This window comes from Plectropomus leopardus, chromosome 5 (assembly GCF_026936395.1).
Source record: "Plectropomus leopardus strain MGB_pleo_1.0 chromosome 5, ASM2693639v1, whole genome shotgun sequence".
NCBI classification, from domain to species: domain Eukaryota; kingdom Metazoa; phylum Chordata; class Actinopteri; order Perciformes; family Serranidae; genus Plectropomus; species Plectropomus leopardus.
In genome coordinates this window covers 27,427,512-27,450,333 of record NC_142180.1, presented here as the reverse complement: position 1 = coordinate 27,450,333, position 22,822 = coordinate 27,427,512, and the positions used below count along the sequence as shown (strand labels likewise).

At 40.0% G+C, this 22,822-nt stretch overlaps 1 protein-coding gene across 5 annotated transcripts in view; it reads right to left on the bottom strand.

Moving 5' to 3' along the window:
• The window catches only part of dot1l (DOT1-like histone H3K79 methyltransferase), a 33,294-nt gene extending 12,227 nt beyond the window's left edge, over positions 1 to 21,067 (bottom strand). For 3 of the 5 annotated variants that reach the window (XR_015776652.1, XM_088077853.1, XM_042481935.2), the window contains exons 1-25: positions 20,697 to 21,067; positions 13,982 to 14,025; positions 13,790 to 13,864; positions 13,274 to 13,337; positions 12,654 to 12,882; positions 12,239 to 12,333; positions 11,812 to 11,874; positions 11,659 to 11,714; positions 11,286 to 11,365; positions 10,255 to 10,323; positions 10,051 to 10,157; positions 8,611 to 8,652; positions 8,423 to 8,518; positions 7,807 to 8,029; positions 7,457 to 7,570; positions 7,103 to 7,194; positions 6,847 to 6,948; positions 5,543 to 5,680; positions 5,162 to 5,287; positions 4,419 to 4,855; positions 4,209 to 4,299; positions 3,945 to 4,094; positions 3,034 to 3,076; positions 2,269 to 2,888; positions 135 to 340 (exon numbers count right to left, since the gene is read on the bottom strand). Coding sequence is in view for 4 of the 5 variants with exons in the window: in XM_088077853.1 (XP_087933979.1) it covers positions 135 to 340; positions 2,269 to 2,888; positions 3,034 to 3,076; positions 3,945 to 4,094; positions 4,209 to 4,299; positions 4,419 to 4,855; positions 5,162 to 5,287; positions 5,543 to 5,680; positions 6,847 to 6,948; positions 7,103 to 7,194; positions 7,457 to 7,570; positions 7,807 to 8,029; positions 8,423 to 8,518; positions 8,611 to 8,652; positions 10,051 to 10,157; positions 10,255 to 10,323; positions 11,286 to 11,365; positions 11,659 to 11,714; positions 11,812 to 11,874; positions 12,239 to 12,333; positions 12,654 to 12,882; positions 13,274 to 13,337; positions 13,790 to 13,864; positions 13,982 to 14,025; positions 20,697 to 20,777 (3,443 nt within the window). In the remaining variant the exon portion in view is untranslated. The remainder of the gene's footprint in view (positions 1 to 134; positions 341 to 2,268; positions 2,889 to 3,033; positions 3,077 to 3,944; positions 4,095 to 4,208; positions 4,300 to 4,418; positions 4,856 to 5,161; positions 5,288 to 5,542; positions 5,681 to 6,846; positions 6,949 to 7,102; positions 7,195 to 7,456; positions 7,571 to 7,806; positions 8,030 to 8,422; positions 8,519 to 8,610; positions 8,653 to 10,050; positions 10,158 to 10,254; positions 10,324 to 11,285; positions 11,366 to 11,658; positions 11,715 to 11,811; positions 11,875 to 12,238; positions 12,334 to 12,653; positions 12,883 to 13,273; positions 13,338 to 13,789; positions 13,865 to 13,981; positions 14,026 to 20,696) is intronic. The other 2 variants (XM_088077855.1, XM_088077854.1) reach the window with 2 other exon arrangements.
• Positions 21,068 to 22,822: the final 1,755 nt, after the last annotated feature.

Genomic DNA, 22,822 nt, shown 5'->3' with positions numbered 1-22,822 from the left:
CCTGTAAGACTCAATTAAAAAAAAGTTAAAATAAGCTGTAGCTGTACTGGAGACCAGTAGAGATGTCTTGCAAGAAGAGCAGCTCAGCAGGAACATTACTGTTAACCTTATCCTCATATTAATGACTGTGTTACCGGGAACTGGAGCTGTCTGCAGGGTATCCCGAGTCCTCTTCATCAGAGCTGGGGGCAGAGGAGTAGCGACCAGTGCCATTGAGCTCCAGGGGGCGCTCTCTCTTCAAGATGGGAGGTTGGTCCAGGTCAGGCCCACTGGGGCTGCGGCTTGATTGTTCTGGGGAGGAGATGGCGGAGATCTCCAGAGGCTGGTTGATGTTGTTCACCTGTTGGGACAAAAGAACATGCAGATGACACATAGAAATGAAAACAAGTCTTGAATAATGTGATAGTGACCTCACTGCAGAGAAATCTGGGTGTAAAGGCACCAAAGATGCATTGTTGACAGACTTAGGTCATCAGATTGCATGGCTTCATTTAAGTGGAAACAGACAACAGCAAAGGCACACTGCATTTTGTTTTCCACCGTTACTTTGGTTGTTCCACTGTCCTCCATTTCCGTTACTGGGGATAATAAAATAACATGGAGGCTCAGTACTCCGAAGCAAGATGGCACACTCTTTATTGCTTTCCATATTGTAAAAGGCAGCACATTACAGCTCCACTCCTTCTGTTCTAACCTTTTACAATAAAAGCCCTAGACATAAACAATGCATCACTGCTTACAAAAAGGAACAAAATTTTACTAAGATCATTTTGCAAAAGCAACTCACCAAAATAGCTTGCAGTAACTGCAAAAAAACCTTTCACACATGCACTGCATACCTGAAATTGTCTAAACATTAACTGGAGCTGTATGTGAGAACACAAATGTCTGAATCAGCTAAATTGGACATTAAACAGGCTTTACACTGCCAGCCCCCGAGTACAAAGTCTGTGTACTGTCCAATGAGCTCACGTGTGAATAGAGCAGGTCATTTTCCAGAGAATTCACAGTGAGCCTGTTAATGATATTTCTCTTACAAAACCAAAAGAAAGCAAACATCCAAGAGTAAAGAAAAAAGGCCACGCATATAAAGACAGCAACAAAAAATGTCTAACTGGGAAGATGGCTAGATTTAGGAACGTCCTTCTGTAAGGGCCCATATCAAAATCATCAGACAAATTCAAGGAATGGCAAGATGATCAAATGATGAACCAGCTATGTGACTGTGGTGTCATCCGCGTCATGTCCTGTCTCCTACACGCTCTAACCAGGCGTCATCCCTCACCTAATTGAGTATTTTCAGTGGGTGGGCTTTTGACACAATGCCTTGTTGCGTGCTACATGTGTGAAAAAGAAAATACAGATATTTTTCGCACCTAATTATATGACATTGTCTAGTGTTCATATGAGAAAACGGCTATTGATACTCTTTGGTAACTGGGTATTGATACTTACAGTTACCAGGATAGACAAAAGCGCTTTTCTCTTCCTGTTATAGCTACGCAATTGTTAACACACTTTCTTTGAGCTGTAAATCAAGCCTTTATTTCCCTAGGAGAGTGTATCCCACGGCAGACGAACTGCATCATGAAAGTGAGGCTTATAGGAAACCAATCACTCCATACACGGCACTGTGCGATCAACATTTAATTCATAATGATAACTTGAAGCAAAAAACTTGCCAGTCTCCACTTAAATATAAAAAAATTCAATAGTTAATCGTCATTAGTCACATCTTTTAGTCACTTTTTTCAATTCCATTATTTTACATTTCAAAACAGTTTTGAAGTCCATGTTAACAATGTAAAGCAAGCATAAAGTGGGCACGTCTGTAAAGAGGAGACCCATGGGTACCAACAGAGCCCATTTTCATTCAGTTTTCTTGAGGTGAGAAGTAAAGGGACCCCGGTGAAATGACCATGCAGTTTTCAAATTGCCAAAAAGTAGCCTAAATTTGGAGCATTATTAAGCCCCCTTACTGAGAAGTAAGCATAACTTGGTTGATACCACTACTTTCATATGATACCAGTATCATTACTCTAGCTGTAAAACGCCATCCGGTACAGCCTCTTAAAGACAGGAATGTCTGTCAGCAGTTAACAAAATTTAAAAAAAAAACATAATGTGTTGTGTACGGACTTTAATCGCATTGCAATTAATGTGTTAATGCTGACAGCCCAAATAAAAATATATCACAAAATCTAACATTTAAGCTATAATATATCAGGTTCCTGTCCATTTTCTCTGTTCATACTTTTGGTGACTCACCATGGAGTTAATGTTGAGTGGCGATCCTGAGGAGTGGTTGTTGGAGCTGAGCCCGGGGAATGACCTCCTCTTTGGGGATCCGCTGGCTGTGACAGCCACCGTAGAGCTGCGTTTCCTTCTCCCCCGTTTACGTCCCTCTTGAGAGCCAAGGCCGTGAGAGGAGTGCGATGACGACATGTGTGTGGGTGTGTGAGTGTGCTGCGTGCTGGGGGATTGATGGTGGTGGTTTCCATGGTTACTGTGGTATCCCTGCTTGTTGCCAGTGTGATGGTGGAGGCGTGATCCTCCGGCCGCGCTGCCTCCGCTGCCTGACGAAGAGGAAGACGAGGATGAAGAGGAGGAAGAAGAGAAAAAGATCCTCCTCCGCAGTTCACTGTCCTGGGGCTCTGTGTCAGATTCACCTCCTTGGCGATCCTGTCCATCTTCTGGAAGAATCCTCGGGGGTCCATCTGCATACTGGAGCACACCTCCAGTGCTGAGTGGTGGACTCTGGATGGGACCTCCTCTGCCCATCGGTCCTGCTAAAGGAGTGTTGGAGTGCGGAGGGGGTGATGAAGAAGCACCATTATGGTCCTCAGGATGGGGACCTCCATTCATCAGCCCTGAACTGGATGAATATCCTAAACACAGACCAAACAGTTACAGTTTGCAGGGGAAGAACATGCAGTCAAGTATCAAATATAATACACAACAGATCATTCTATGGTAATAACAGTGAATATAAAATGTAGACAATACATGTAACAGTTGAGGGGTATTCCTTACCATTGGTCTGACCGGCCTGAGACACAGGACTCGGCGTACTTCTCTGAAATTTTGAATGCAGACAATATATCACAATGTAAATCTAAGGAAACAATTTCAAAAGATATAAAAATATTTGAAATTTTAAAAAACTTTAATCTATGACTATACAAGTGAAATGGCTAGACTTTGATCGAACAGGTATCAGATCAGGTTTTCAAGCACTGCATGTAAGTATACTTTAAATGTAAGTATGTATGTGGTCTCGAGCAAAGGGAAGTTTTATGTCGGAATACAGTCATTAGAGTGAGTTAGGTTTACATTTTGCCAACAGGTAAGTGCAAGTATAAAGTAAAAAGTCAGTATTAGGTTGAGTGGTACGTTAAAAAAATTGTAACATCAGAAATGTGGAGTTTCACACAGAAGAGCCTGACTCATCTCGACAAAAATAAATTAAAAGTGGATGAATTAAATTAGATAAAAATGTGGCAGTTTAAACCTCATGAATTCAAATTCCAGACTATTCAATGACTTTTAAGGCTTAAATTTAAAAAAAAAATGAAATGATTGTGAGACATTTACATACTTTAAAAAATATATTATTATTATTATTATTATTATTAATAGTTTTCCCTTTTATTGACAGGACAGCTTATAGAGTGAACGGGGAACAGAGAGGGGATGACACTCAGTAAAGGGCCATGGGTTGGAATCAAACCAGGGGCCACTGTGTAAAGAATATAGCCATCATAAATGGGGTGTCTGCTCCACTAAGTGAGCTACCTGGCGCCCCATTTTCAGACCTCTAAGGATCTGCTAACACTGTGCAACTTGGGCATCTTACTGTGGCTACATCAATCTAATTCTTCACAAGTTAACATATTATATATTACATCTTTAGCACTACTGATGAGGTACTTGAAAATACTCACCAGTCTCTCAGCACGACTGGGCAGCACCACGCTAGCCAGAGGGATGCTGACTGGTAGTTTACTTGGGTGTACAGTGCTGAGAGGGATACTTATTGGAAGGCTTGTGATGCTGTTGTCACCCTGAACAGATGGGCTCCTCTCCTTACCGCCCTATATGAGAGAACAAAGGGAAAATTACTGCGAGACAGTTGCAAGGAAGGTAGAAAACCTTCAGACAGATCAGCAGTGCAAGTGCACAGACAGCAAAAAAAGATGAAAATTTACCCTCTCAAAACCTTTATTCTGGGCTTCAGATGAATTGGGAGAGGGGCAGTTCAGTTTGGCTCCGAGTGGAGAGTTAACACAACCCATTTCCCTAAAAACAGAGGCAGAAACGGGCAAATGTAACTTCAACTTTGGGGAGCAACTTGGAAACCTTTAAAATTTTCATTAGGTTCATTATTGAGAATGTTTAATCTTTTAGTGCCAACCAACCTGTGTGTGGTCAGCCCTGGACCTCTCAAGTGAGCAGAAGCAGTGGAGTCCTGGTTAAGGTGCCTCCGCAAGGCAATCTTGGCGGGAGAGAAGCGTGTGTAATCAGGAAGAGCGTGGGAGGAACTTTGCTGCCTCTGCCGGGCATCGGGGATGGCGGGTACAATCTCATGGTCTGGAGAGATGGGTAGGTAGCGAGAAAGAAGCTCCCCCTTTGTGTTGGCCCGATCGAAACATGGTGAGCTGGTGCCATTCATCGACAGCTCTGGGCTGACGCCGTTGAGGGTCGGGGCCGAGGACAGGCCGAGTTTAGAGGAGTCCATGTCTGCAGAAGAGCGTGATTCCAGGCCCTTTCTGTATGGGGAGCCGTCACAGGGGCTGTATTTAAGATGAAGCAGCTCCTGCTGCCTCTGACTTTTTTCCAGCTCCACAATGCTGATCTACAAACAGACACCAGGGGGAGCCGTTACACTAGAAAACAGGCATCCTCTAACTATTTGGAGGAAAATGTTTTTGACAGCACTTCATCAACTCTTCCTGAAAGCTGCATTTTATTCAGTTTAGGTGACAAGGTTTGTTCCTTTGAATATTTAGCAGAAGAGCCAGTGGGACGGACGAAAGGGGGCGGTAGGATGGAAGAAGAGGCCAGAGAACACAGCAAGTATGGAGGAGTACACAAGAGATGGAAAAGAGAGATACAAGCATTTGGTAATTTGTCCAACAAATTGAGGAGGCGGACTGTGTACCTGCAGCTCCAAGCAGTGTCTCTGCTTCTCAGAGATTTGTCTGCGTAGTGCCTGCTTCTCCTTTAACAAACTCTCCAGACACAAAGAGCCCCAATCTAGCTTCAGCTCCTCACATCGAGACTTCAGCTGGAAAAACAAACACACACACTTGCTGTTGTTTATTCACTTGGTGAACACTCTAGTGAAGTGAAATATGATGTCATATTTGCTTGAAATGCAAGGCTGAGTAGTACAAACTAGAGCTGAATTGGGACCTGAGCAACCATTACATGAATGCAGAGCAGCAGTAATGGGGACAGGTGTGGACCACTGGGGAAAATGCTGTAGTAAGAGGGTGGAGGTTACAACAACATGCTGATGTAGAAAGCCCTGAGGTCTCACCAGCAGCAGGCTGTGGTCTCTCAGCAAGGCCATGTCTCTCTCAAGCTGCTTAGTCTGCTCTTTCAGCTGACGATTGTGGGCTGATATCTCCTTCTGGGCCTGCAGCAGGTCCTCCACAGTCAAGGCTTTCACTCCCAGCTGATCACCACAAACACAAAGACACACAGAGTGTCATATATCAGCTATAGAAACATGGTGCATCAGTAAAAAAATCTTCTCTTTGCTGACCTCTGGTGGTTGAAGTTCTCACCCTGTAGCAGTGATGTAGAAGTGTACACAGGTTCTGATCCCTGTAACCTCACATCACTCAGTGCGTTTACATGCACAGTTAAGTCAAGCTACGGTTATACCTCGATTAGGTCATTTAATTGGACTGCTGTCCTCGTTCCAGTATACAAGCACTGGGAGAGAATCAATTTATTTATGGAAGTATGTCCAACTCACCACAGTTGGTTAGCAAATGGGTTGCATGTTGAATGGTGAAAACATGGATAATTTTCGGTGCTGTACATTTTATATGTACTCTAACCTTTACTTTTTACCTTTGTTTTGTTTTCTCCCCTTCTTTGTTTGTTTTTCCCAGCTTTACTCTATGAATTTATGCTGTTAGATTTCCTGGTCAAGGTCTGGCACAGAGAATATGGAGCATTCACGGCTGGCTGAGGTGTATACATGTATGAGTAAATCGACCCCAACTGCATTATGTAGGTGTTTTAGTCCCATTTTGAGAAATTAAACTTAGTACAATTTCAGTCAGACCAACATGTTTGCATGTGTTTAACAAGTCCAGCATTAGTTGGACACAATAATTCATGTAAACGTACTGACTGTTGGGTGCAATTAAAAATTTTAACAGACCAGACATGTGACCACGCCCAACAGTGATGCTGCATACGCAACAGACTTGAAGTTTCAACCAGAGGAGCTTAGTGTTAAGCTAATGCAACCTAAAACACAACGCTACAAGGAAAACACCCAAAAAGTGTTCTCCCTCTCTGACAATCCAGTTTTGTTTAAACCATGTTCATCTGGAAACTGAATATGCATGGAAAGGTAAATACGCTACTCAGGTTGTCCCTTGTCTCACTCTTTTTAAGCACCAATTGTTAGTACAAATGCTGTACTCATCCTTAATAATAAATTACCTTTAAATACAAAAACTTCATAAGATCGGATGACAGATGAATCAAAGATTGAAAACAACTGATGTGCATTTCTGGGTGTCAACATAAGAAGATTGTGGTAATATTGTTGACTGTGTTTTACAGCTGTGTAATGGAGAGCAATAAAGTAGCAGTTCCCACCTCATCTAGTTTAGTCTGAAAGAGACCTTTGATCTTGTCCTTGTGTGTCTGACAAACAGAGTGGAGCTGCTCCGCCTGCCCTGACAGGTCCCTGTGTTTTTGCTATAAAGAGAAAAAAAATGTATACAAGTAAAAGGATGAGCAAAATGCAACAAGCTATGATGCTTAATATGGCACTTTCACTTTTTGCTGATATATCATGCAAACATTGCAGCAGTGGCAAATCAAAAATGTCTGTATTAGTATTACTGATTACCTTCTCCTGTTCCAAGAGCTGCTGCAGGTTGGAGCGGTACTGAGGGGTCTTCATGTAGGTCATAAACTGGAGGTATTGAACTTTGATGTTATCTGTACAAAAGAAGTAGGTCAGTGACACCGAGCGAGCAAGAGAGCAAAAACACAGAATATACGATTAGTTAGGTTGTTGGAGAAAACAGAGCTAGTAGTTGAATTTTGACACTAAAAACACCTTTTTCAATTAAAAGCAAACATCAACTGTTTTTTGTGAAAATTAGATTTGTATAAAGTCTCATATAATACGTACATTTGACAACTTTAAACATTACAGATTAAAAAAAAACAAAAACTTCACGAGTCTTCATCAACTCACCAAGAAGTTGTTGCAGACCAGGAGGAGTCGGGCTCAGAAGCAGTTGACTAGAGGGATAGTGCTGAACCTTGGGAGGTAGCTGGTAGAAGGGACTCTGAGGTGGCCGGTATGCATCTGTACACACAAGAAGCACATTAATGTTAAACTGAGATTTCAAAGCCATACAGTGTCGATGTAAAGAGGATATTTATCATTTCTGTACACTGAGGCAGCTTAAGATTTCCCATCACTGGCTTTCTCCCATTCAGAAAAAAGCAAATGCATACTGTTATAAAGCCTGAAAAAAATATCTAGCATATTCTGTGTGAGTGTGTGTGTGTGTGTGTGTGTGTGTGTGTGTGTCCTCGGACCCTGAGGGGGTGCTGCAGAAAGGGTCTTGGCATGCAGCAGATCCAACGCGCTCTGATTCTTCTTGTTTTTCTTCTCTGCAGCCGGGGCGGCTTTCTTGGGTCGACCACGTTTCTTGTTGTTCAGCTTGCGAGCTTTGGGCAATAGTCGGGCTCTTCGGGGTTTGGCAGTGGGCTTGACCACTGTCACCAAGCTAGGACGCTCCTCCTCACTGCAGGAGTCCTGCTGTCATACGCAGTGACAAACACACATGAACACATTCATACAAAAAGCACAGGGAACCTGCCATGCTGCGTGAAGTTAAATGACCTGTATATAAGACAGAAACATTTCAGCAACAAAATGTCACAAACTAAAGCAAAAGGTATTGTACTTTTTTACTGCCTTTATTAGACAGGACAGCGATAGTGTGAGAGGGGGAGACAGAAAGGGCATGACATTCAGCAAAGGGCCGTGGGTGGAATCAAACCCGCGGTCACTGCAGCAAGGACACAGCCTTTGTACATTGGGCGCCCGCTCTACCAGGTGAGCCAGTGGGCGCCCCAAACTGATTCATATTCAGATTGTTTCTATGAATTGTTTCCCCCATAAAGTCTTGTAATTCTGTGCATGTCCTACCTTGATTTGTTCTTTCGGTTTTGTGGGCGTGGTGCTATTGCTTTTACTGTCCTTGGTATCCTTCTGCTGACGTCGCCTAGCTGCCTCTTGCTCCTCCTGAAATAAGATGAGGATTTAATTTTGATTCATAAAAAATAGTAAATACAGAGAATCATGTAAATACACTGAGGAAGAAGAACATCACTTACCCTGAGTTTAGGATTTTTGAGACTAGCAAAATAGTTTTCAAGCTGAAAAGCAGGAAAAGGAGAATGTGGGCATTAGTTTATTCTCAATACTTTTCTATTCAAACAATGTCTCCTCCATTGTATCCATCATTATATCTGTGATTTGTTTTTCAAATATAATTACCACATATAACATAAATAGGGTTACTTTAGTAAAACTCAGCTAGCACCAGTTCAGTTCTCTGAGTGGGTCAGAGGCTTTTATCAGATAAAGTTATTTATTCAGATTGGGAGTTTAAAAAACACACACAAAACACAAACACAGTGACATGAAATTGGTAATGGAAATTGCTCGTGGTTCGTTTTGGCCTTCTGAGTTATTTTTGGATTATGAATGCAGATGACCAGTAATTTCCTTTAATGCAGCCACACAAACTACATGCATGAGGTCTCAGTTGACCATTTGTTGTCGTGTTAGTCATTTTTGAGAGAGACTAACCACCCTTTGTCACTGCCAGGTATTTGAAGATGACCCTGCCCTTCTTCGTTGACCACTGTTTAACCATCTAAACCATAGACTGTATGAAAAAGGTGGACGACATAAAAGCTCCCGAAAAGTGAAGCCAAAATATCTCTGTCACCCCCTGGTGGCTGGCTGCAGTATAGGTTGTAATCCCCACTCCCTCCATGTTATCATTATGGGATATGGGACGAAGAACAAATACATTTTTCTCAAACATAGTTTCTGTCTTTTAAGGTAGTTCCTATCACGATGATGTATGTAAGTGTTCAAGTGTCATGATTGACAGCTGAGAGTGCAAATCTGTGTGCTCATGATCAATGGATTGATTGGACAGGTGTATGGGGTAGGAACTCGATACAGCTGCGATCGCTACTGCGCAGTCTTTGGCTCCAAATGATAACGTCACCAGTGCAAGAAGTCATCGAAAGGTACAAACTATCATCCAAATCCATATTGGAATATGTACACTGTACAGCATTTCTATGATTTCCACATTGTCTGCAAACCCATTGTTGGGAACAAATATGCAAAAGAATTATTAAGAGCGAGAAGAGAGCAGCCGCATCTATTTCAGGTTGTAACACTGAACAAGATCGTCACTATTTAAGCAGCGTGCAAGCTCTCTCACTGGGATTCCCATTGTTTACCAGGGATTACTTCAACAAATTACCAGAGTGACACAGACATCAGTGTTATCTAACACACTTGTGTCACCCTCTGTGTTTTGTCCTCAGATGGCTTCAACCTGGGACTGATTACTCATAAAGACAACAGCAGCTGTTATTATGGCAGCCTATCTCTTGAGTTTAGGTTACTCTTTGTCTCTGATGTATAACGTGTTTGTACCACTTTATTCAGTCGTTTAGTGTTATTGGTTTCCTCTAATAGAAATTCTGTTCCCTGCATTTGGGTCCTCGTCTAAGAGGTTCAGTGCTTACTATAGTGCGGTCTATGGTATGCAGGTAGTAGGACACCGGCTTTCCAGTCCAGGACACGGAGCCCCTCAGTGGAGAAAGCTCCACCACACGCATTATTGTGCCAATATCTGCAAGACAGAGGAAAAACATGGCACTGCACATCAGATGCACACATCAAAAGAAGCATGCAACACTGAAATCTGCTTTTCTAATTAAGATACTCACCACTCAAGTTTCGACTGTTTATTCTAAAATTTAAAGGTGCAAAAGGTTTGGAGGACACAATTTTTCCACCTGTGGAAACAAAAACACAACCAACAAAACAAAACTAATAAATAAGTTTTTTCAGATAAATTTTGGATGCTGTACAGTGGTCTCCCAAAGTAGCTCCTATGACTCAATACATAAATAAAACAAAACATGAAACTCAATCACTTCCTCAAGTAGTGACAAGACTCCAGAAACACATTCATCATTTTGTCATGTTAAGTATATGAAATTGAGCGGAGTGGCACAGTGGGCTATAAGGTCAAAGGTCTAGTGCCAAGAGTTGACATACTGGCAACTGGACGCCTTCAGTCATTGTTATTTTTATCACCAATAAGAACAGCTGAATAAATATTTTTTCCAGTGAGCTAAGACAACACTCCCAGTGCTGCAAACAGACGACCTTGATGTTTTCCACACAAACTATAAAGTTGTCATAAGAGAAGGCTGTTAGCACCTGCTGTTTAAAAGCTTCCTCTCATCAGTTCATTCTGAGGCCTCATAAAATGTTTTAGTTTGTTGTGGCTCATCAACCATCTGCTCTGCCATACAAGTCATTTAATGACATTTAAAATGACAAATTAGCTTATAGCTCACCGTGGAGATTAAAGAACCAGTGGCATGAGAATCCCGTATTGCTCTCTCATTGCGATGTTTAGAAAAGGCTTACACATTATAGGATATTAGAAGTATTTGAGGTGACAAATTTGGAGACATTATTAGCTTTGAAGTAACTCCCAAAATTTAGATGTACAAGTATTTCCCAGCATAAATAGCCTCAAAACAACCCAGATTTTACTGACTGATCTTGTGGTTGACAGAATGCATTGTAAGAAGTATATTGGCGAGATTATAATTTTTAAAGTCATCCGTATTTGCTTTATAATTAATATAATGTGGTTCTTTTGTGATCACTTAAGCTACCCATGGCTATAATCCAAAAGTAGTTATCATAAAAACAATTTGGTGGTTTGCTGCAAAATACAAACCTTCCTTCATGTTAGCAAAGCGCTCCTTCAGCTGATGATCTACCTCTGGCCCAAAGGCAAAGTTATTCACAAAAATAATACTGCAAGACAGACAGAAAAAATAGGATCTAAAGTTAGCAATAAAAAAAGACAGATGTCAAGGGAAAGTTCTACAGATTTAAAAAGGATTCCTGCATATGATGCTCTTTATTTGAAATAAGAGTAAAATTTGGTCATCTGTGTAGATCTGTGTCATAATGGTGGATTTATTATAGGACTGAACCATTGCATTATGATGATGTTCTATTTTTATCGTCTCTGTATAAATGCAGTTTAGGAATTGCTGTCTTGGAAATAAATAGAAATTGTGTCTTTCTGACTGTTTGTAAAACACCTTGTGTTGGCGATCCTTTCCTTCCATTCTTCAGACAGAAAGTCACCTCTCTCCAGCTGAAAGAAACAAAGCAGAGAAAATGTAAAAAACCAGAATACCTGAAGATATACAGGACAATATTTTTGAAAGAGTACATTATGACAGTCTACTTACTGTGTACTCCCCATGTTTCTTCCCGTACCATTTCATCCACTTTTTAAACTCTTTATCCATGGACTGAGAGAAAGTTATATAAGAGTGGAATATTAATATCCAAACAAAATAACTTTTTTTTAAACAAATAAACAGCACAGCATGTGTGTGTTCCAGAGAGAAGAAGAAAACAAGCTTGTTCCAGTTAGGATTATCAAATTAAAAGAGCACTTCAATGATATTCTGGATTTTGCGTTCAGTGTTTGAAGAAAAGTTTGTTTCTGCCAAGTTTAAATATATTTTCCAGAAGTGATTTGCACTGTGCCGACACTGTGTCATTTAACTACAATGACTGAGGAAGTTGTGATTTTTGGCACGGCTACTGTCTAGCCTTGTTGCTCTCTTTCTGGAATACCCCTCTGGTCCTGTGCGATATTTATGTAGTTACCTCTGCATAGGTAGCTGGAATGTCTGCTTTCTCTACACCGTAGTAGTGTTTACAGTTAGTTGCTGCTGCAACCTGCAGCACTACCTGCCCAACACCTGCAAATAAGAAAACAATAAGTCAGTGTTTTACCCCAAACAGACACAGACATGTACGCTGTCAGTATAGCTCCCTTGTTTACAGCTTGACAAAAATTGAATAAAAATAAGCAAACTTTTTTTTTCTTTCACCTACATCCTGACCTACTTCCACAACTCTAAACATTGTCACAGTCCTTTCAGAAAATAAAACATCATTATTATCTGTTTACCAAAAACTGTTCCCACTATACTGTTACTTAACTATCAATTTAAAACATATGTTCGAAAGGTCTTGGGATACAGTGCTAAGTGATGAGCCAAAATAACAGCAGACTAACCACTGCCGAGGTCAACAAAGGTGTCGTCTTCCATCATTTCCATCTCGTCGATAATCTGAGCTACCAGGTCGAAAGAGGTCTCTCCGTACACCTCAGGGGAGAAAGGCTCATAGTTGTTCAGTTTCTCTGGATCGGTCACTGAGTGGTTGTACACCTGCTGTAGGATGTGTCTCAGCAGCCCGTTGGAAGGACGCTTGTTCAGCTTCATGGGCTGGGTAGTCCCCTTCCACTGTAACAGTGGAGTTAGATATTTATTCACACAAAAACACCCACAAACAAAGGATAATGGCTTTCCACATACAATACATCAGTGTGCCAATATTATCCAGTAGTCCTGGCCTTAAAGGAGAAGGACACAAAATTTGGACACAAACATGGGCTAGATAGCAACTGTAAAAACATCTTTTGTCAGTTACTAGAAGCGGCAGTAATTAAGTATAGATCCATATATTAAACATCAATCTTGTAAGGCTGTGTTAGGTTATGCATAGCACAAATTCAAGAACATTGTAACAGTGACTCACAGCACACAAATAAGGTATTGCTCATTTTTACTGACTAATGTTTCCACATTCACTTCACCTACACAGCACTAGAAACCTTCACACATATGGACTCACCAGCTGGTGAATGCTGTCGATGGCCCTGTTGTACTTGTCACAAAGTCTCTGCATACTCTCAAAGCTGTGAGAATTTGAAAAAAATGAAAAGCTTCATTTTACACAACATGAAATCAAACTCTTCAGTCCAACTGTTATTTTAATTTCATTGTTGACTTCACAAAACAGCTTCAATCTCAATGTTACTCCAAAAATACTATAATAATCAATATCTGTATTGAGACATAGAAATTTATCAGAACTGACACTTAGATTTTTGCTTTATTTTTTGGCCTGAGAAACCCAACTTAAGACAAATTAGAAAACAATACTTTTATTAAAACATACAGTACAAGCAGGCTGTTAGATCAGCAGTTAGCCTGATTGGATAAAAGTGTTGACACTATAAGAAGCTTTATTAACTGTCTCATAATCTTATTTTAGACAAGTCCTTGAAGTATGTTAGTTTGTTTGTTATTATTGTTTTCAGTGTCAGCGAATGACTTGACTGTGACTTGGACACCACCCTGGGCTCACCTCTTGGTGTCGTAGTCAATGAGTACGTAGTTTTCCATGGCCAGTTTAAGGTCAGGGATCTCCTCACACACCCACCTAGAAAAAGCACACACATAAATTCGTCATTATATCACACGCCCGACACAGTCACTTGCTCTGTGTGAATTTGGGAGTGCATATGTAGGAGATGAGTCAAAGAGGATGTGTACTTACCGAATGGTCTCGATGATTTCATGAGCAGCATCATGATGTTTATCCTGAAAACACAGAGGGGGGGGGGGGTATTAAACACCTCCCAGTATTCAACAGTGCCCACAAACTACAGCTTAAAAAATAATCATAATGTTTAGTCATCAGCTCTCAAAAACAGTCCTAACAAAAACTAAACAGGCTAAAACTAACAAAACTAAGGCTTAACAGCCTTCATGACAGTAGGATTTATTGCAGGGCTATTTTATTACACTGCATTTGTTTGAGCTCAGTGTGCCTAATAAACCGGCAAGTCAGTGTAGAAAGCCCAATACATCTTCCTTTAAAATGTAGAAAACTCTAAAGCCAGATAGCTCAAAACAGAAGACAAACAGTTAGATTCTACGCACTTGTTCAACTAGTTTAGATTTCTTTAACAACTCTCTTTTATTTTGTGGTATATGTCATTTAAGTTTAACATTAACTTTAAGTCTCACTTTTTGCTAGGTATGTCCCGATCCAATTAAGTCATCTTTTTGACTGATGGGGAATAATTAGCTTATAGAGCATCTGATCCTTAGTTTTATGTCACCTGTCACACAGATGTTTATACTTTCATGAAGAGCAACACAAAGCTGTCTGTCTCTTCTCTCTGCTGAAATTAAGAGCAGCAGCTGATCCCCACTTACTGTGAAAAACCACACACTAGGGCAGTATGAGACTGTTTGTTTATGTTATTTACTGCAGTAATGAGCACTAGTTTCATTTCAGCTCAGTGTTAAGAGTCTCTGCTTTGCTTTCAGCTATAACGCATGGTGTTTCTCCACCTCGCTCAGAGAGAGCAGAGACCAGTGCACAGCTTACTACAGCTACGCTGACTACTGCAGAGTGAAACAAAAGCCAGACGAGCAAAAAGCCATAATGGTTTATTTTTTAATGAAGGGTAATCTGTATGTGTAGACAACAAAAATAAAGACTCAACAGACTCCAAATCATCAAGGTCTGAGACACTCGTTGCTGGAGCAAAAAACACTGGACTCTTGAAGGGACAGAGACATTCCCTTGTGACAGTGAGCAGGTCAGCAAGATTGGAGAGGGTTTGTCATTTTGTACTTTATTTTGTAAAATAAATAAATACATGAAAGAAAAACAGCTTGGATATAGATATTTTTTAAAAATAACTTTATAGAAGCCTTCTTAAAGTGTGCACTGTGCAGTTGTATTATCTAGGAAAACAAAATTATCAGATCGGTACTCTGTATCAGCAGATACTCAATGTTAAATTACTTGGATCAGGATCAGGGGCAAAAAAATGTGATCAGAACATCCCTATTTTTACTGCTATCATGGCTAACAACGTTCCACATATGAAGAAATGAAACTGATAGCTCAGGATATCTTATCATAATACAGTATTTGAATAATAAGTGCCTGGCAATTTTTTCTGTTATTGCTATGCTTACTATGCAGTCAATGGTGAGCAGAGTTGAATGTAAACATTTATTGAAAACATGAGCATCCTGAAATAACTTAATTACAGCTTCATGTTTCACTGTGCAGTGACCACAACTATTACGCTTGATTCATTGTCTTGTGGCAGCAACACCTCGCAGAAACAACAGCGAGCACAAACTGAATGCTGTTTTGACTACTTAGGAACATAATAAATTAAACACAAAAGTTCATAAAGTGGTGGATTCTGTAAAATATAAACAGACTAAACAAAACCTTTTAGGTGCAAAGGAGTTGGAGTAGGTGGTATAAACTTATCTGTTTGTGGCAATAACGCAAGCGTGGGAACAGCACAATAATCTCTGCTACATTTTCTTTGTATATTGTAAATCTCAGAAAGAGACTTCAGCTGAGACAGAGTTTTCAATCAATAAATCCTTGTCTGTCTCGTTTGCCCAAAAATTCATGTGTCTCCAGTGACACAAAGCAATAATCTGAAGTAAAAGCTGCCTCCTTGTAGTTTTAATTTAAAGTTTCATTTCATTTGGATAACTTTAACCCTCCTTCAGGAAATTGGTTCAGTAAATTTAAGAATTGGCTCAATCAGACCTTTTCTAACCATGTCTGAGAATGAAGTAAATCTGGTTTAAAATTACACTTTAATTTAAGAAAGCTGAATTATATTGATCGCATGCAGGGAATCTATAGTTAGCAATCTTATCTGGAGTGTGCTGAGCCGCTCTGTGGGAGTAATAGGACTCAAGTTACACCCAGAGCGCAGCCAGCCTGAGCCTGTTGCCTGAGCTGACCCACTGACCCACTTTCTGTCTCCCGCTCCAGCGCATTGCCAAGAAGAGCCGCTGGTGGAGGGAAAGAAAAGAGGGGAAAGTAAGCGAGGAGGGGAAATCAGAAGCTAAGAGGAAAGAAAGTGAAAGCGGGAGGAGCTAGAAAATGTGGTGAGTGAGGGGGCCGGAGAGAGAAAGGGGAAGCATGGTATTTGTCAGCTGTTTGAGGCCTGGCACAGCAGCTAAACAGCTCACAACCTGGAGCTCCCGGCTTCCCGCTCAATACTGCCCGCCACTACTACGCAAACTTCCGCCAAAGCTCAAACATGCATGCGCACACACTCAAATATGCATGCTAACACAGGAAATCTACTATTTCTGTCAGCACAGTGTTCCTGTTGCAGTTATACTATTGAGCTAACTGCTTGCTGTGTTGCTAGTGAGCAGCCATTCCCACAAATTCTCAACATATATGATTATAAACACACTGTGTTCCAATGAATAAGAAAGGTGTGTGAGTGTATGAAAGAGACTGTGTGTGCACAAGCGAATGAGATGCCGAGGGGGGGGGGTCACCTGCTCACACAAAGACTGTACACAGCAACACCGGCATAGGGCTGCTGCTAAAAATAAACACAGTCTGAAAGCGAGAGTCAGACAAAAAGAACCAGAGACCCTCCTCTCTCCCCACAGTGGGTACACTGACGCATGCACGACTCCTCCTTTCTACACCACCTCGTCAGTCAATCTCTCCACACATCAGTGTATGTGTGTGTGTAGGGGTTTTACGCTACGTGCGACTCCACTACGTACACCTCAGCAACCTACGAGAACAAATGACTAAGGCAGGGGTGACACTAACTCCCTTGTACAACTCTTACTCACCAAAAAATACAACTAATACTCTCGGTGGCAAACAAACTAACACAGAATCAGTATCTAAAATAACACACTAGAGCTAGGGCTGGGCAATATGGCAAAAAATGTTACTACAATTAAAATTTACATATTAGTCGATATTTATTGTGCAAAAAAGTCAAATCAAATCAATTTTAAAGGCGCAGAACATTTCTCAAATCAGAGCTAGATTCAAAACAATTATTTAAAAAAACAAAAGTAGAGAAAGGCATCATAATTCTGGTCAGCAGCATGTCAAACTTGCGCAGACTCTATAACATTTTGTGAGTGTTTTAGCTGACAATGTTAACATAATATATAGACAAAACATAAATCTCCACTGTGGTCAGTATTTCTTTACAAGTTTCACACCCAAAGAATATTCTTTTATACCACTTCTCAATCAAAACAATCGCAAAAGACAGGGATGTTAATGATGTTGTGAAGTAGCATGGGATCATTTTAGGGCTGGTCTGTATGAATTAAATCTAATATGATATTTTTGATCAAATACCTTAATCAATATTGCAACGATACTGTAGGGTTGACTATTGGTGCTTACACAAAACATTAACACAGTGAGATTCTCAATAAATAATCATTTGTGTAGATATAATGACTAAGTGGTTAAAGGCAAATAATAGAACAGCTAGAACAGTTTGGTAAATTCAGGAAAAAAATACATCACTTTACTTTAATGTAGCCTTAAAACCAGGAAAAGATAACACTTGCAATATTACAATATCTAAAATCTAAGACGATATGTAGTCTAATATCACAATACTGATATAATGTCAACATATTTCCCAGCCCTAACTGGTGCTAACTTATGTGTTCTGTTTTTAAGCAGAGAGAATTTGTGGGGGAAAAAAGTGTACAGTATCTGATGATTACAAACTGCTCTCCGGAGGAGCTGTCTTAACATGCAACTGACAGCAACTAACTGCAGCCTTGTAAATATGAGGATCAATGGTGAGAAACAAACCAGTAAGACGTTCAGCAGTACTTCTGCAGCAGCTTTTAAATGCTATGTAGGGCTGGTTAGTGCCAACACCCAGAACCAGATGGACAAAGCAATGCACCACACCAGAGGTGCTCTTCATATGGAAGCATTTACAGATGCACAGATGTGGGAATTTAGTGAGAGATGTGGAGAGAGACACAGAGAGCAACACACAGCATAAGAAAGTATTTTTATGAGCTTCATTCTGGAGGCTGGATTTGAGTAAAAGCATGCCTTACAGTGCAACAGCCTGTACAACAGCCATGTTGTGTGTATCACAACACAGACAGCTCTGTGTTCATGCTCTGTGGGTGAGATAAGCAATCTTAATGCTCTGTGGGAGTGAAGAATAAATCTACATGGGGTGGGATCTGTTGCTACTAGCAAGCAATTCAAATTTGACTGGGGAAAAAACACTCGTGCATGAATACTGGCATGTATTTGAATCCTATTAATATAGCATTGCTGAAAGGAACAGTCTCTTCTATTATCCTCCCTGTAGAGTTGACCATATGGACATGAGAGGAAGGGAGAGGAAGTCTTTCCCTTTGAAAACAGGAGGAAAGCACTGCATGAATAGGCTCCATATTGCAGAACTCTGCATGCAGGACTATCAGCTGTTTTTAATTCACTGCAATACAGCCAGTCCCAGTATAAATAGTTATCATGCAGTATATTCAAGAGTATGAATTTCTGACATACTCGGTCTAGTGTTTATCCTTACAGACCATAACATAAGGAAACGGGTGAGGCAGTAAATTTGAGAGGGAGGAACTCTTAAGTGTTATCAGACCATGGCGTAAAAGGGAGAGTCAACTTTTGTCAGCCGAAGCAGAGGGGAGTGGCTGATTACCTCAGCAAGTAGCTCTGACTCAGTGACTTGAAACTCATTCAGCTCATATTGTGATGAATAACAAAAAAAAACATTTCATGGTAATGAAATCACCTGACAACTAGACTAGGTAAAGTGTGGGTGGAGAGGAGATGTACAGAAAGACCATACTCAGACATTCTGAGAAACTCAGCTTTTTTTCAGTTAGCACTGAGTGTCTCACCACAATTACTATAAATGAGAAACACAATTTAAAGTTAAGTATACACCCCTGGAAAAACCACAGAACTTGCAACCGCTTCCCTTTCCGCTTATCTTCAATGAGTCAACTGCAATCTGCCAGTGACGTGCTGATACCATGCTTCATGGAAATACAACTACCAGAAAAGATGTCTCTTTCTAGGCAGGCATTGCTATTATTGCTCCAAAAAGTGACAGATCAGGAATCAAATTTATAAGGAGAGCTCAAACTGCCAAACACAACCAGCTGGTATCAATCATAGGAATGTCATGAGATAAAAACAGACAGACAGACACACACACACACACACACACACACACACACACACACACAAGCACACAAAGCACTCGAGGAATGCAATACGGCCATTCACATGCCTACACCCTCGAGAAACAAGACCTGACAGAGTGCACACACACAAACATTTTGTGTATTATCTCTGCCTCACTATGCATTCTGTGTGATTGATATCAAGTGGTGTATCTGAGCAGAGAAAAATGACATAACCTATTCACTTACTAACGTGTTTCAGGGGGAATTTGACAAATCATCAGTGACATTTCATCAGATCAGTGTTGTTGTAACACTGTTGTCCCTTTCTCCATCACTTTTTGCTCTTTTTTCACCACAGATTATATATACATATTCTACTATTTTAACAATTCTCATAAATATTCACATGATATATGTACATATTTGAACTTAAAAAAATATTTATACTGTGTGGTGTTCAATTTCCTACCCTGCAATGTAATAATAATAACAACAATAACAACAATAATAATCATAACATAATAACAGATAGGACTTCTATAGCACTTTTCTAGGTATACAAAGACCTTACTGTGAAATAATGTTTATAGGCTTTATTTCTATAGTTTTACAGTAAATGTACTTCACACCATGTGTATTTCAGATATCCAATGCAACTAGTAATCATGTAAAATGCAGTATCTGTATGAGTAAAAGGTGTATATATCTTTTATATTATTTTTTATTTTATATCATTTGTCGTTCTTCATATTTAAACCCTTTTTAGCACTCAGATCAATTTTATTGCATCCTTCTCTGCCTCTGACTCTTGAGCTGCTGTAACGTGTGAATTTCCCCAGTGAGGGATTAATAAAGTCTTATTTTATCTTTTAATTGACGAGACACTTTATGCCCAAACTCATAGGTTGAGACTGAGTGAATGATGGTCCGTTGAAGTCGCTCCAATTTCAAAACACATTGTTATAACAGGCTGTCAATGCCTAGCTGTACTTGTCGCTACCTAATAACGTTACCCTGCTCAAATGTATCGTTATCTGTATGTTTCTAACTGATGGAAGCTCAAATAAAAACCAGTAGCTAGCCGATACACCGTGTCTGTCACCATTCAGACCAGTATGACCCGATCCCCCCCCCCCGGACGAGCGTGCCATGGCTCCTTCAGCTAGCCAACGTTAGCACTCAGCTAGCTAACAAAGACAAAAAACAGAGACAAGATTTTAACATGTAACCAGTTATATTTAAGGTTTAACACTTACGTATACTGGTAACGGCCACGGATAGCCTGCGGGTTCTGCTCCAACCGGCGATTTGAGCTTTAGCTCCAGCTTTTCTCCCATTCTCCACTTCACGGCGGCTTGGCTGTGGTAGATAGCTAGCTAGTAACTGCTCTCTGTTAGCCAGCTGGTCGGTTAGCGAGCGAGCTACAACGTGAACATTTTGTAAGAAAAAAACGTTGAAACGCGTGATATAAAAAAAGACGTCGACGCTCGCTGCGCGCGCAATAATCACAGAATACGGTCGAGTGTGTGAATGTATCTGACTCGGTTTTAAATTTTGAATAAAATGCCTGTTTATGTCCACTGGCAATAACACATCGTCCGTATCGCCGCCATCTTGCCCGGCATGAATAAATATGGCAGGGGGCCACTGGTAGCGGAGGGGACACAGACGTCACCGAGGGGGACCGTGAGCTCAGCGCGTGGGCCAGATTCACGGAGCACGAGCGAGGACCCGTCCCGCAGCGCGTGACTAGAGAGCATAGTTATCGTCACGACTTTTTCCAGCTTAATATAGAAATGAAATTATGAAGAGTTGGACGATAACACTAATTATAAAATCTTATTCAAGCCATGACGAAATGACTAATTCTCCTAATTTAAACAATTACTTTGATTGATAGGAATTAACTGGACTGTACCACAAAATATATTGTAAGTAGAGTATACATAGATATTTAAATTAAAGACAAAACACTTTTCTTAAATTACTAGGAAAAAAATCTACATTGATAATCTATGTTGATATTAATATATTTTGACCATGAGAGCATATCAACATCACGACTTTTTCCACCTAATAAAGAAATAATTATGTAGAGTTAGACGATAACACTGGTTAAAATTATTATTTAAGCCATGATTAAATGACTAATTTTCCTAATTCAAACAATTACTGTCAGCATTTAATTAATAGAAACTAACTGGACTATACCACAAAATATAGTATACATAGACATTTAAACTGAACACAAAACTTTTCTTAAATTATTGGGAAAAAAATACTCTATATTGATTGCCCCCAGCCGTACCACCCATGACACAAGCTGCCCTTACCTAGAAACAATGAAGCTAATATTTGACAAATATATCAAATGTTAAACAACAAAATGGTCATCAAAAGTATACAGATTTAAATTCAAAGACATAAAAGGTGAAGACTGTATTAGTAAAATATTCATTCCGTTTGCTTTACATCTTTTTGCCATGCATGAATGCCTTCTTTTTGAATACTTTTCGGAAATGCCAGTCAGCAAAGCATGACATATGCACTTGAGTTTTTAGGTCTTTTCAGCTTTATTGCCCTGTTTAATATATCTGTTAAAAAGTAATTATATGTAATAAGTTACATCACTTTGATTACATAATTGATATAGTTATTTAACTTATTACATTTTTCTTAAACAAGGAACTGGTAATCTGTAAGCTATTGCATTTCAAAAGTAACATTTCTGACGCTGGTTCTTAATATTCTATATTAATGGTCAAAATCATCATTTTCTGGCCAAAAGCTGCATGGTAGTATATTGCAAAGTAGGACTAGGTAATAAGGAGAAAATCAAATATCAAAATATTTTTCACTAAATAGCCTACCTCAATATCAATATTGCATCAGTACTGCATGTTTGGCTATTGGTGCTTTTACAGAATATTTACACAATAACACTTTTCATAAATAATCTTTAGTAATGTAGATATAGACTAATGACTACACGTGAAAAGGCAAGTAACAGAACACAAAATTAAATCACTTTACTGTAATGCAACCTTTAAAATTCAACACTTAGGATATCCAAATTCTAAGACGATATCTTGCCTCATATCACAGTGTTGATATAATATCAATGTATTGCCCAGCCCGAGTAAAAAGTCACAAATAATCAACACACATAATCAGAAAACTTGATAATCTGTAAACCTGGTTTGTCTATACCTTCGGGCAGAAAGGCAGAGAGGCATGTTCAATGATTTCCCCAAACCCCATCCCCTCTCTTTGCAGACTCTTGGTCACGTAGCAGGCAGCTGTGTGTGCCAGTAAGCTCAGCACCTTGGTCCTAGAACTGGCACGTCTGTATGAAATGCACATGTTTATTAATGTAGATTAC